Raw genomic sequence first — 11,605 nt, forward strand, 5'->3', positions numbered from 1 at the left:
TACTGGGGATTGAACCCAAAGCACTCTACCACTGAGCTACAACCCTTTTTATTTTTTACTTTGGAGATAGGGGTCTTAGTAAGTTGCTTAGGACTTCTCTAAATTGCCAAGGCTGGCTTCACAATTGTGATCCTCCTGCCTCAGCCTGCCAAGTCACTGGGATTATAGGTGTGTCACTGAGGCCAGCTCAAAAAGTGAATCAATTTAAGTAAATATGTAAGTAAATACCATTGCATCTGGTACCCAGGGGCACATAAATGAATGAGGTTTAGAAAACACTGGTAAACTGTGGAAACTTGAGATGTGTCAGAACATACTTATAATATTACCAATATTAGGTAGGCTACTGCACATCCTGTTTAAAACTTATATGGACTTCTTGTGCAACAATTCATCCCAGGACAACATATTCATCAGATATCTAGCCAAAAGAGAGGGGAACCTACAGAACCCAGCAAGAGCCAGCTTGAGGAGGAGATGATTGTGATTGAAATCAGAGCGGCTCTGGGAATGTCATTGTCTTCTTGGAAGGTCCTGCAGCTTGTGAAGAAATGTTTGCAGCATGTTCCCCCACCAGAATCTTGATGTTTTGCAGCCTGCACGTGGCAGCAGGGTGCCCTGTACTTCCCCAAAGAGAAAGTAGGAGTTCCCAACAGCCCAAGTGTGCTAGAATGAGAAGTCTTTTAGAAAGTGAATTAGAATCCAGGGCCTCCCTGGATTCAATCTTCAGCACCACATAAAAAATGAAAAAATAAATTAAAAATATTAAAAAAAAAAAAAAAGAAAGTGAATTAGAGGGAGGGGCGGTGGCATACCCCTGTAATCCCAAGCATCTCAGCTCTGCTTGGGAGGCTGAGGCAGGAGGATAGAGTTCAAAACCAGCCCCAGCAATTTAAGGAGGCCCTAAGCAATTTAGTGAGACCCTGTCTCAAAATAAAACATAAAAAGGACTGGCTCAGTGATTAAGCACCCCTGGGTTCAATTCCCAGTACAAAAACAAACAAACCAAAAAACACCCACTGTCAACCCAGTCACAAAATTAAAAATAACAATAGGGCTAGGAATGTAGATCAGTGGTAAAGGCCCCCTGGTTCAATCACCAGTAAAAAAAAAAGTGAATTGGTCACTTTCCTACCCCACCCTATGCAAACACAAAGTAGTGGGACTTATCCATTAGGCAGAGTAGCTGCAGTGCCTAGAGCCCTCGATCCTTTCAGGGGCCTATGAAAATGTCTTCATTTATTTTTAAATCAGAAAAAAATGTTAACATAATCAAGTCTAGATTATATTCATCTTCATACCAATGCAACTGTAAAATACAATTTTAATTTTTTTTTCATGAAGGAAGGGGCCCAAGAAGACAAAAATGCCTAGGGTCCTGAAAATTCATAATGTGGCACTGCCACAAAAACAGTCTTCATAACTTCACCCTCCTGATGAGTCTTCCAGAAACCAGTCCACCAATCATTCATACAGTGCCTGTCCTGTTAATTTCTCCTCTGCACTGAGCAAATGTGAGGAGGTGGGCTGGGAAACCCAACACTGCTAGACCCGAACCTCTGGTTTAGGAAGGCTCAGCTGGAGGAGGAGGATACCCAGCATCCAGAAATGTAAAGACCAATGAGATCTAACAGAGGGCGTCTAACAGATTCTAACAGAGGGCGTCTAACGGGCGTGAGCGCGTACTCTTTGAACCTGCAGGACGCACCGCACCACTATATTCTGCCTGGAATACAGTTATTTATTCATTTGAATTAAGACAGCACTACTCACTAGTACCATTGGCAAGTTACCTAACCTTCCTTTTGTGTAAAATGGAAATGACATAAGTAGTGGTTGTGAAGTTAAAATTAGAATAAATCATGTACAGTGCCAAGCATTGGACCCATTATTATTGGTTATTCTTATCATATTAAGAATAGTAACCGTTCTGTAGAACTTGCAAACATTTCTTGGAGGGAGAATCAAATTGCCTTCAATCATATCGTGGTCTCTTTACATTAGATACGTCAGTGGTGAGGAAGAACTCAGAAAGATAGTTCTGGAAAAAGGGGGAGCAGATGGGCGCAGTTGCAGGCAGACACCTGTAATCCCAAGGGCTTGGGAGGCTGAGTCGGGAAGATCGCGAGTTCAAAGTGAGTCTCAGCAACTTAGCAAGGTACTTAGCAACTGAGCGAGACCCTGTCTCTAATAAAAATATATATATATTTTAAAAAGTCCTGAGGATGTGGCTCAGTGGTTAAGCACTCCTGGGTTCAATCCCCAGTACCAAAAAGGGGGTGAGGGGGCAGAAAGAAGTGGTAGCAGGGAAGGCGGGGAAATCCTCCCGCGTCTACTGCACAGACCTGGGAAAACTGTGCTTTGAGCAACCATAGAGCGAGCTTTTGCAATGCGGGTTGCAATAAGAAGGGAAGCCACCTAGCACGGTAAATGTTCCAAGTGCCATGAACCTAAGGAAGGGGCCCCTGTAGCGTAAGCATTCTTGGATGCACTAAGCATTTGCAGATTTTTCCACTTGCACTCTGACGTGCACTCATTACTAAAAATCAGAAGTTCTTGGAGCTTTCTCAAGAGGCACGTGGAGTTTCTTGCAGCGTGCATGTTAACTTTCACACTGCTCAGCAAACTCGACCCCAAACTCCCGCTCTTGAAATGCAAGGTGGGTTCTAATTTCAAAAACCCAGAGCAGGAACCCTTCCAGCCAAACACTATCTTATCACTAGTCCGACACAGATTTGGGGCGCGAACGGTACAGAATCATATAGTCCTAGGAGTCAGCACCTCCTGGGAGGGAAGAATAGTGTTCAGAGACCAATACATAATAGCCTAACAACTTCACTTTAGCATGCTTTGGCTTTTGAGGGCTCCACATTTACCCCAGCCCTTTCGTTTCCTTCAGGTAAGGAAAGGACAACGCGCCACACTCAGGATTCAGAACATCGAGGTTTGGGTGGAGGAACACGCAGCTAGCACTTCTCCATCCGTTCCTGGAGCTAGTGCGAGGTCTTTCCCCTCGCCCCTAAGTCAATTTAACAACCCAGCACAGTCTCTTCCTCCTATCGGGCACTCCACCCGAGTTGACAATAGTTAAGCTGCAAATTGAAGCCATTTCTCAGCACAACACGCCCAATGCCAGCACCTCGCTCGCACACGCGCGCCCTATTTTATTTAGTCCTGGCCACAAGCGCGCCACTATCAGGACCAACCCACGCAAACTTGATGCACTGCGCATTCTAACAGAGGGCGTCTAACTGGCGTGAGTGCGTACTCTTTGAACCTGCGGGACGCACCGCACCACTATATAAGAAGTGCGACTCCCCCACGATACCAGAAGAGCACCACACAACAGCAGAGGGAAGGACGCGCAGCTTCCTCGACAGTACTTCAGACATGGATCCTCAACATAAGCGCACACACAGGGACACTAATTATCGCGGCATAGGGGCGGATAAGATGGATAAAGAACTAGACGGTCAGTGCTTTAAGGGGACAGGTGCTACAGCGAACTCTAAGAGAGGAACTTTTCCTAGGAAAGGCGCGTGGACAGGACGCTGGCGCAGTCGTCGCCGAAGCTATTCTATAGTGGCCCTTTTCCTTCTCCTGCCCACGCACCTTGGGCTCCAACGCTCTGATCTTAGTTTTTTGCTTTCCTCCTTTCCTAGATGGGCAGCTTACCGTGATTTCGGCGGTTGTAGCGGGAGGAGACAAGCAAAATACACGGTCCGAACCTGAGCCTGGAGCAGAAGCAGAAGAAGACGGCCTTGTAGCAGACGCACCCGGCCCCATTGACGACAAAAACCCTAAGGGCGACAGCGGCCAAGAGCTCGGGCAACAGCTTAAGGAGACGGCCCCCCCAGCCGCGGAGGGGCCACAGCTCGCGGAGAGGAAGCAGCGCCGCTACCGCACCACGTTCACTCAGTTGCAACTGCAGGAGCTGGAGGGATTTTTCCGTCGCGTCCAATACCCCGACGTGTTTGCACGGTAAGTGCCTTGTTTCAGAGGCGGCGCCCGTTTCCTTAGGGGGTTCAGAACTCTCCCCAGACCATTTCTCTCTGCCCGGGAGCCAGAAGCCTCCTAGGGGACTTATGGACGGTGGGGGAAGGGGGGCGACTTTGGGAAAGCCAGTGCGGCAGGGTCGGATCCCGCCTTTATTTAAATTTTTGGTAATTTGTTAATCAGAGTGTTTTGCATTCCTTTTGATAATTTTTAAATATTGCACTAAACTGTTTAGCCATATTTCTAAGGTTTTTGGAGTTCTTTAGAGTTTGAGACCGCGGGGGACAAGCGCCTTCCTTGCCTCACGCTAGTGCCGGCTTTGCCACAAGGAGCGCTCTTTTCCAAACATGCGGCGCAGTTTTGAACTTTCCAAAGCCTAGGAGTCCTAGTGGTCCGAACCCGCGTGGATAATGAAGGGGCAGGCTATTCTAACTTGGCTGGAATGAGGGACCAGGACGGGTCGGTGTGGGGAGTGGGGGCGCCCATTCTGACCCTGCTGTACTCAACTTTCTTATATATTTATTTATTTAGTTGTAGTTGGACACAATACCTTTGTTTTATTTATTTATTTTTATGTGGTGCTGAGGATCGAACCCAGTGCCTCACAGGCACTAGGCGAGCCCTCCACCACTGAGCCACAACCCCAGCCCCTGTGCTCAACTTTCATCCGCTAAACAGCAAAAAATAATTTCCATAAGGCACCCATGTGGCTTGGAGTTCACTCTTTGAGAGTTCGCCTCTCTTTAACAACAGACGGAAATATTTTGGTTTAGAGCAGCGCTTGAAAGGTGTTTTGCTTTTTGTTTTTCACAAAAATTTTCTTGGAACCTCCCAAGAAAAAAAACTGTTAATGGTCATTTTCTGCTGTTCCACAAACAGAAAAATTCTCATATTCTGCTAATATTACCCAGACTCTTTCACATATAGTCCCTTTTTTCTATCTATATAGATAAATTGTCCTTGGGAAAACCCTCAAAGTGTATTACAGAAGCCAGGCGCGGTGGTGCAAGCCTGTAATCCCAGCTGCTTGAGAGGCTGAGGTGGGAGGATCTCGAGTTCAAAGCCAGCCTCAGCAAAAGTGAGGCACTAAGCAACTCAGTGAGTCCCTGTCTCTAAATAAAATACAAGAAAGGGCTGGGGATGTGGCTCAGTGGTCAAGTGCCCCTGAGTTCAATCTCTGGTACCAAAAAAAAAAAAAAAAAGAGTGTATTGCAGAAAACCAGACAGGGAGGTGGGTTTAGAAATAATGTATATCCATATAGTTCACTTTAGCCACAACTCCAAACACTGATCTTTTCAATTTTACCCCCTCAGGGAGGAGCTTGCAGGACGCCTGAATTTGACTGAAGCCAGAGTGCAGGTCAGTAAATCTTGAAAATGCAATTTGGCAGGACGGCCATTCTAAAACATGCTTCAGGTTAGGTTTTGTCACGGAAATTCTCAGTCTGGTGATTTTTGTTTTCTTCTTCAGGTTTGACGAATAAATTTTGGTGACTTTTTGGTTTTAGGTACTTGGTAATCTAGGGCTAAGTGCATGCTAGGCACTCTATGCTCTATCATGGAGCCCCACCTTCAGTCTTCCTCCAGGAGTCCTTTTAGTATGTGTGCTTCTGCATGGTACTGATATAAGCCAGTGGTGAAAATGAGGCTTCCATGTCCCAGCAATACAGGCTACAAAGTTCCTAGAACTGCATGGTCAGGCCCCCCTTGACCTACCACAGACTGTTTAATTCTCAAGAAGTTTCAGAGGTAGAATGAGCCTTTAAACATCCTGGAGAGAAACTTTCCTTGAAGGAAGCCAACATTGTCCTACTTACTAGTTACTTGAGACTAAAGGTAGGCTTTTGTTTTGAATAGGAGGAGTTCTTCTGGATATGACTTGAATTGGACAGGCTTTTTTTTTTAAACCATGCTTGGCTTCCCCCACAACCAGGGTGACATTATTCCTGGTGAGAAGGGGCAGGAGCAACCAAGTAGCTAATGATTTGACATTTCTTTACCCTATTTATCAGGTTTGAGCAGTGGTAGCAGGGTCCTGGACCTGGTATAATTCATTACTTAGACCTGTATCGAGGTCTATAAGAAAACCATTAAAGAATTTGAAAAGTAGAATGAGAGAGATACAGCAATGTGCCAAACTCTGAACAAGGAAAGGAAAGAGATGAGCATTTATTCCCTTACGATATTACGGCAAGGGGCTGAGGTTGTGGCTCAGTGCTAGAGTACTCGCCTAGCATATGCGAGGCTCTGAGTTTGAGCCTCAGCACCACATAAAAATAAACAAAATGAAGGTATTATATCCAACTACAACTAAAAAATAAATACTTTAAAAAATATATTAGGGGCTGAGGTTGTGGCTCAGCAGTAGAGCACTTGCCTAGCATATGTGAGGCCCTGGGTTCAATCCTCAGCACCACATAAAAATAAATAAATAAAATAAAGGTATTGTGTCCAACTACAACTAAAAAGTAAATATTTTTTAAAAATAAAAAGATACTACAACAATAAGGAAGTAGCTTTATGTGTTGCAGTTTAAAATATCAATGGCATATACAGTTGTATTTTTTTTTCTATTATGACTGTTGAATATTTAAACCAATCCCTTTCTTTCCCCTCTGATTGAAGGTTTGGTTTCAGAATAGAAGAGCCAAGTGGAGACGACATCAGAGGGCACAGATGCTCAGAAATATGGGTCCTGTCATCATGGGCACCCCTATGGGTGTATTCATCAATGGGCCCTATAGTGCTGTCCCTGTTCTGGAACCTGCTTGGAGATATGTTCCTATGATACCACAACCCTATGGGCCCCCTATCCCACCTATGGGACCCTGGCCACCTATGGGACCCTGGCCACCCATGCCTCCCATGCCACCCAGGCCCCCTCTGCCACCCAGACCACCCATGATGCCTATGCCTCCCAGGCCACCTATGGTTCCCTTTGGTCTGGCGCCTGTAGGTGTGGCATGGACCCCCATCATGGATGGTTATTTCGCAGGTCCCATTTTCTAAAGCATGGTCTTCATGATAATTTTTCCAAAATGTTTTTCTGCCACATATAAATTATACATAACACAGCACCAAGAGTTGTTCAGCAAGTACAAGATTAGTTCATCAGACACCTGTTACATGAATTGCACTTATTAGCAAAGTTTAGTGCCTTGTTGTTTCTGTAGACTATGTGATTGTATGTTCAATAAAGATGTGTATTCTCAGTATCCTGGTTTTGAATGCCAAATGGTGGTAGTGGGTATAGGAGGGAATTGCTAAGGGAATGTGATTTGAACCGAATGATGAAGAAGCCTCCTTTCATAAGGTAATATTTAATGAGGTAATAGCCCTAAGTCACTATCAGTAGACTGTGCACATTCACAATTTTCTAAGTATCCATGGCAGGTTCATACTGACCCACACATTGTCCTTCCACACCTACTGATCCTCATCCCTCCCATCCTCATTCCCACTTTACCCCATTGGGAGAACATAACATGTCAGTTGGGAAGGGTGCAAGTCTAGTGAGAAAACAGTGTTTCCAGGAAGGAACCTGATCCATTAATGCAAAGGAGCTCAGGCTACACCCTGGACTCTAAGGGAAACTAAGGCTCCTCACAGGCAGTGAAGGTGGCAGCCAAACACTCACCCTGTACTCTAATTCTGTTTACTGTCCTTTGTTTTGTGGAGGAGGTAGAGGAGCAAGAGCCATTCAGAGCCAGGCACAGTGGCACATGCCTGTAATCCCAGCAGCTCTGGAGGCTGAGGCAGGAGGATCGTGAGTTCAAAGCCAGCCTCCGCAATTTATTGAGGTACTAAGCAACTCACTGAGACCCTGTCTCTAAAGTATGAGAAAAAGGGCTAGGGATGAGGATCAGTGGTTAAGCATTCCTGGGTTCAATCTCTGGTACCACCCTCTCCCCCCAAAAAAAGCTATTCAGGTTCCAAAGATCTGCAAATTCTAAGGCAATGAGAGGGAGCTCCATCAAGAACAGAAAAGGGCTCTTCCTTTCCTCACCTGCAGGCCAGGAGAGCATATTACCGTAGTTTCCTCAGCTAGAAAGCAGACAATTTCACCTTCAAGTATATTTGGTTGCCTTCAACATCCTGGAGAGAATCCTGGTTCCTGCTGATTAAACACTGAAAGGGAACCTGGTTTAGTGCTACTCAAAGCAAGATGTAGTGCCCTGAGTAATGTTGCAGAATAATCACTCATTGAAAAGAAGCAGTCAGATATTTGCTTTGTTTGTGCTGTCTTTGTGCAGTTCTGTAGGGTAGAAAACAAAACCAGGGGCTGTAGCTGTAGCTCAGTGGCAGAGCACTTGCCTATCACATGTGAAGCATTGGGTTCAATCCTTAGCAACTACAAAAAAATTAAAAAACTAAAGTGGGGTATAGGAAGGAAGGCCAGACCCACTTTTTTTTTCTTTCTTTCTTTCTTTCTTTCTTTTTTTTTTTTTTCTTGAAATGAGGATAGAACTCGGGGTGTTTTACACTGAGTTATATCTTCAGCCCTTTATTTATTTATTTATTTATTTTCTTTTGAGACAGGGTCTTGCTAAGTTGCTTAGGGCCTCACTAGGTTGCTGAGGCTAGCCTCAAACTAGTGATCCTCCTGCCTCAGTCTCCTGCGTGACTAGAATTACAGGCCTGTGCCACTACACTCAGCCAGCCTCACTGTTTTTAAAACATTTCGTTTTGGCAAAACCTTTGTTTTTGAGCAATTACTAGCAATATATGGTAATTTTATGAATATAAGTCATACTATGAAATGACTGCAGTGGGTTCAGATAAGGGTGTCATGATCATGCCAGAATTTTCTCACAGGAGGTGGCAGGGTGGTGGTAGTGGTATCAAGATAAGTTACAATCTGAGTGCAGTGGCATGCACCTGTAGTTCAGCTACTTGGGAGGCTGAGGTAGCTCAGGAGTTGGAAGCCAATGTGTATAGCAAGACTCCATCTCAAAAAAAAAGATTTTAAAGATAAATTACACAGCAGTTACATGCTCCCAAATTGAATGGAGGAGGCTGTTTTCTCAGCAAAGTGTATGGGTTTTGCAGTGTTGTCTAATACTTTTAATTCCTTTCTCTCCCTGATTCCACTGTTCACAATGTGGATGTCAACCACCAGCAAAGTGGCTGTATTTATTTATTTATTTATTTAGGTACTAGGAATTGAACTCGGTGGCATTCAACCACTGAGCCACATCCTCAGCCCTATTTTGTGTTTTATTTAGAGACAGAGTCTCATTGAGTTGTATAAGCGCCTTGCTTTTGCTGAGACTGGCTTTAAACTCATGATCCTTCTGCCTCAGTCTCCTGCACTGCTGGAATTACAGGCATGCACCATGGTGCCCGGCAAAGCAGCTGTAGTTAATGTGAGACTTCTGCTGCAAAAAGATCATCACTACCCCAGAGGCCCCAGCCTCTGTTGGGAGTGAGGAACATCAAGGAATGCACTCATGCATGCCCACAGCCATCCTCACCAGGTGGTTTTGAAATCAACCATTCTTATTGCTGACCCCTTTACTTCTTGTTAAACTTCAGGTTTCTCAATACCTTAAATCCTCTTGGAACCATAGGATTGGTATAAATACAAGTTCCAGGACTCCATCATGGGCCCTTGCCACCTCAGACTCAAAGCGAAACAGCATCCAGCACACAAATCCCACAGTTAACTCTTATATCCAATCTTACCACACAAACAGAACAGTTTTTTAATCTCAGACTACTAGGAAGAAGTAAAAAATCTGAATACTCTTTTCCATAAGTGGATGAGGTCTTCAAGAGACATTCATACTATTTTAAAAATTATAGGGGCTGGGGTTGTGGCTCAGCAGTCGAGTGCTCGCCTAGCATGTGCAAGGCCCTGGGTTTGATCCTCAGCACCTTATAAAATAAGTAAATAAAATAAAAGCATTGTGTCCAACTACAACTAAAAAATAAATATTAAAAAAATTATATATACTTCTTCTGGGTACCAGATGATTTAAGGAAGTGTGGTAGGAAGAGAACAGGGGTAATATGCAAAACATTTCTGCAGATAAAATGCCCCCCACCCTCTGCTAGGTTTTAAAAGGAAGACATCTTCTAATATAATCTCATCAGCCAAACATGGTGGGGCATACCTATGATCCCAGCTACTCAGGAGGTTGAGTTAGGAGGTTGCAAGTTTGAGCACAACCTAGGTAACTTAGTGAGATCCTGTCTCAAAATAAAAAAATAAAAAGGGCTGGGGATGTAGATTGCCTAACAAGCATGAGGCCTTGGTCTCTATCTTCAATGCCACAAAAAATAAAATAAAATAATCCCACACAGAGCATTTCTCTTAAAGTACATTCCAAATATCCCTAAGGCATAGATCAGAAGCTATTTTAATATAAGGAAATTCTTTTGATTTATAAAACATCTTTAGAAACTGGCTACCAGCAAATATATTTACCCGTGATAGGTAGTCTTTGAAAATGTTAGTTTTAGCTAAACAGTTATAAACACAATCTCAGGAGAAATGTGAGCAATTTGCAGTAATCTCATAATTCGGGATGTGCTCTTGCTTTCTAAAGCTATTTCACATTGAAGAACACATGCTGGGGAGCTTTCACAACAGTAACTTTCATGGTGAAATTAAGCAGGCAAAAGTGAAGTATTATCAACTATTTGGGGAATGGAAAAAGCTTTTTTATTAAAACTAGATTTCTATAAACTGAATTTTGTTCTACATAGATGTTATCAGAACCTTGGAGATATAACTAGAAAGTGACTGAGAATCAAAATTCTAAGCCATAATTTGTATTATAAGTACTTATAAAAAAGGATAAGAAATGAAGGGACTAGGGCCGGGGATGTGGCTCAAGCGGTAGCACGCTCGCCTGGCATGCATGCGGCCTGGGTTCGATCCTCAGCACCACATACAAACAAAGATGTTGTGTCCGCCGAAAACTAAAAAATAAATATTAAAAATTCTCTCTCTCTTTAAAAAAAAAGAAATGAAGGGACTAGAAATAATTATTTAACTGATAATATAAGGGTTTGCCTTGAGATAAGTGTGAAAAGTAACTTTTGAACAAAAAGAAGAGTCACTGTAAATATATACAAAATGTGGAACAAAGTTTTATGTTTTAGTTGTAGATGAACACAATACCTTTATTTTATTTATTTATTTTTATGTGGTACTGAGGATGGAACCCAGTGCCTCACACGTGCTAGGCAAGTGCTCTGCCACTGAGCCACAGCCCTAACTCTTGAAGAAAGTTTTACATGAGTTGTTTCAAAGAAGATACATTTGCCTGAATTCTAACAGGGTGTTATACCTAAAATTGGTCATGTTCTGAGAATATATGGATACACTGTTTTCTACCCAATCATTTGGAGCTGATGAGATTACTCTAGAATTTTTGAGTACCTGAAGGTAAAAATATGGTGCCCAAACAGTCTCACTGTTTTTAAAACAGTGATTCCTGATAGGTAATTCTACTTTGTCTAATTTGAATTATCATAATCCAGGGCCTCCTTTTGATAGAAATGGAGCAATTAGTACAATGGAATTTGGACTGGAGTTCTCAAAACTTGAGTGCAGCATTTCTTGAGAATGTTGCATGAAATTTTTTGAGGGAAATTCATC

The 11,605-nt window shown here is 43.3% G+C and overlaps 1 protein-coding gene across 1 annotated transcript; it reads left to right on the forward strand.

Annotated features, from left to right (window-relative positions):
- Window positions 1-2,599: 2,599 nt before the first annotated feature.
- Esx1 (ESX homeobox 1) lies at window positions 2,600-7,005 on the forward strand. Its single transcript, XM_048796872.1, has 5 exons — window positions 2,600-2,749; window positions 3,241-3,472; window positions 3,663-3,981; window positions 5,311-5,356; window positions 6,622-7,005. The coding sequence occupies exons 1-5, from the start codon at window positions 2,600-2,602 to the stop codon at window positions 7,003-7,005; spliced, it is 1,131 nt and encodes a 376-aa protein (XP_048652829.1).
- Window positions 7,006-11,605: the final 4,600 nt, after the last annotated feature.

The sequence above is a fragment of the Marmota marmota genome, unplaced genomic scaffold (genome assembly GCF_001458135.2).
Source record: "Marmota marmota marmota unplaced genomic scaffold, marMar, whole genome shotgun sequence".
Lineage (NCBI taxonomy): Eukaryota > Metazoa > Chordata > Mammalia > Rodentia > Sciuridae > Marmota > Marmota marmota.

Excerpts from the sequence above, each read along its gene's own strand:
- Esx1 (XM_048796872.1), top strand. The coding sequence starts at position 2,600 with ATGTTAACTTTCACACTGCTCAGCAAACTCGACCCCAAACTCCCGCTC. Across the intron at positions 3,982-5,310 it reads TACCCCGACGTGTTTGCACG|GGAGGAGCTTGCAGGACGCC; the intron begins GTAAGTGCCTTG and ends TTACCCCCTCAG. Across the intron at positions 5,357-6,621 it reads TGACTGAAGCCAGAGTGCAG|GTTTGGTTTCAGAATAGAAG; the intron begins GTCAGTAAATCT and ends CTCTGATTGAAG.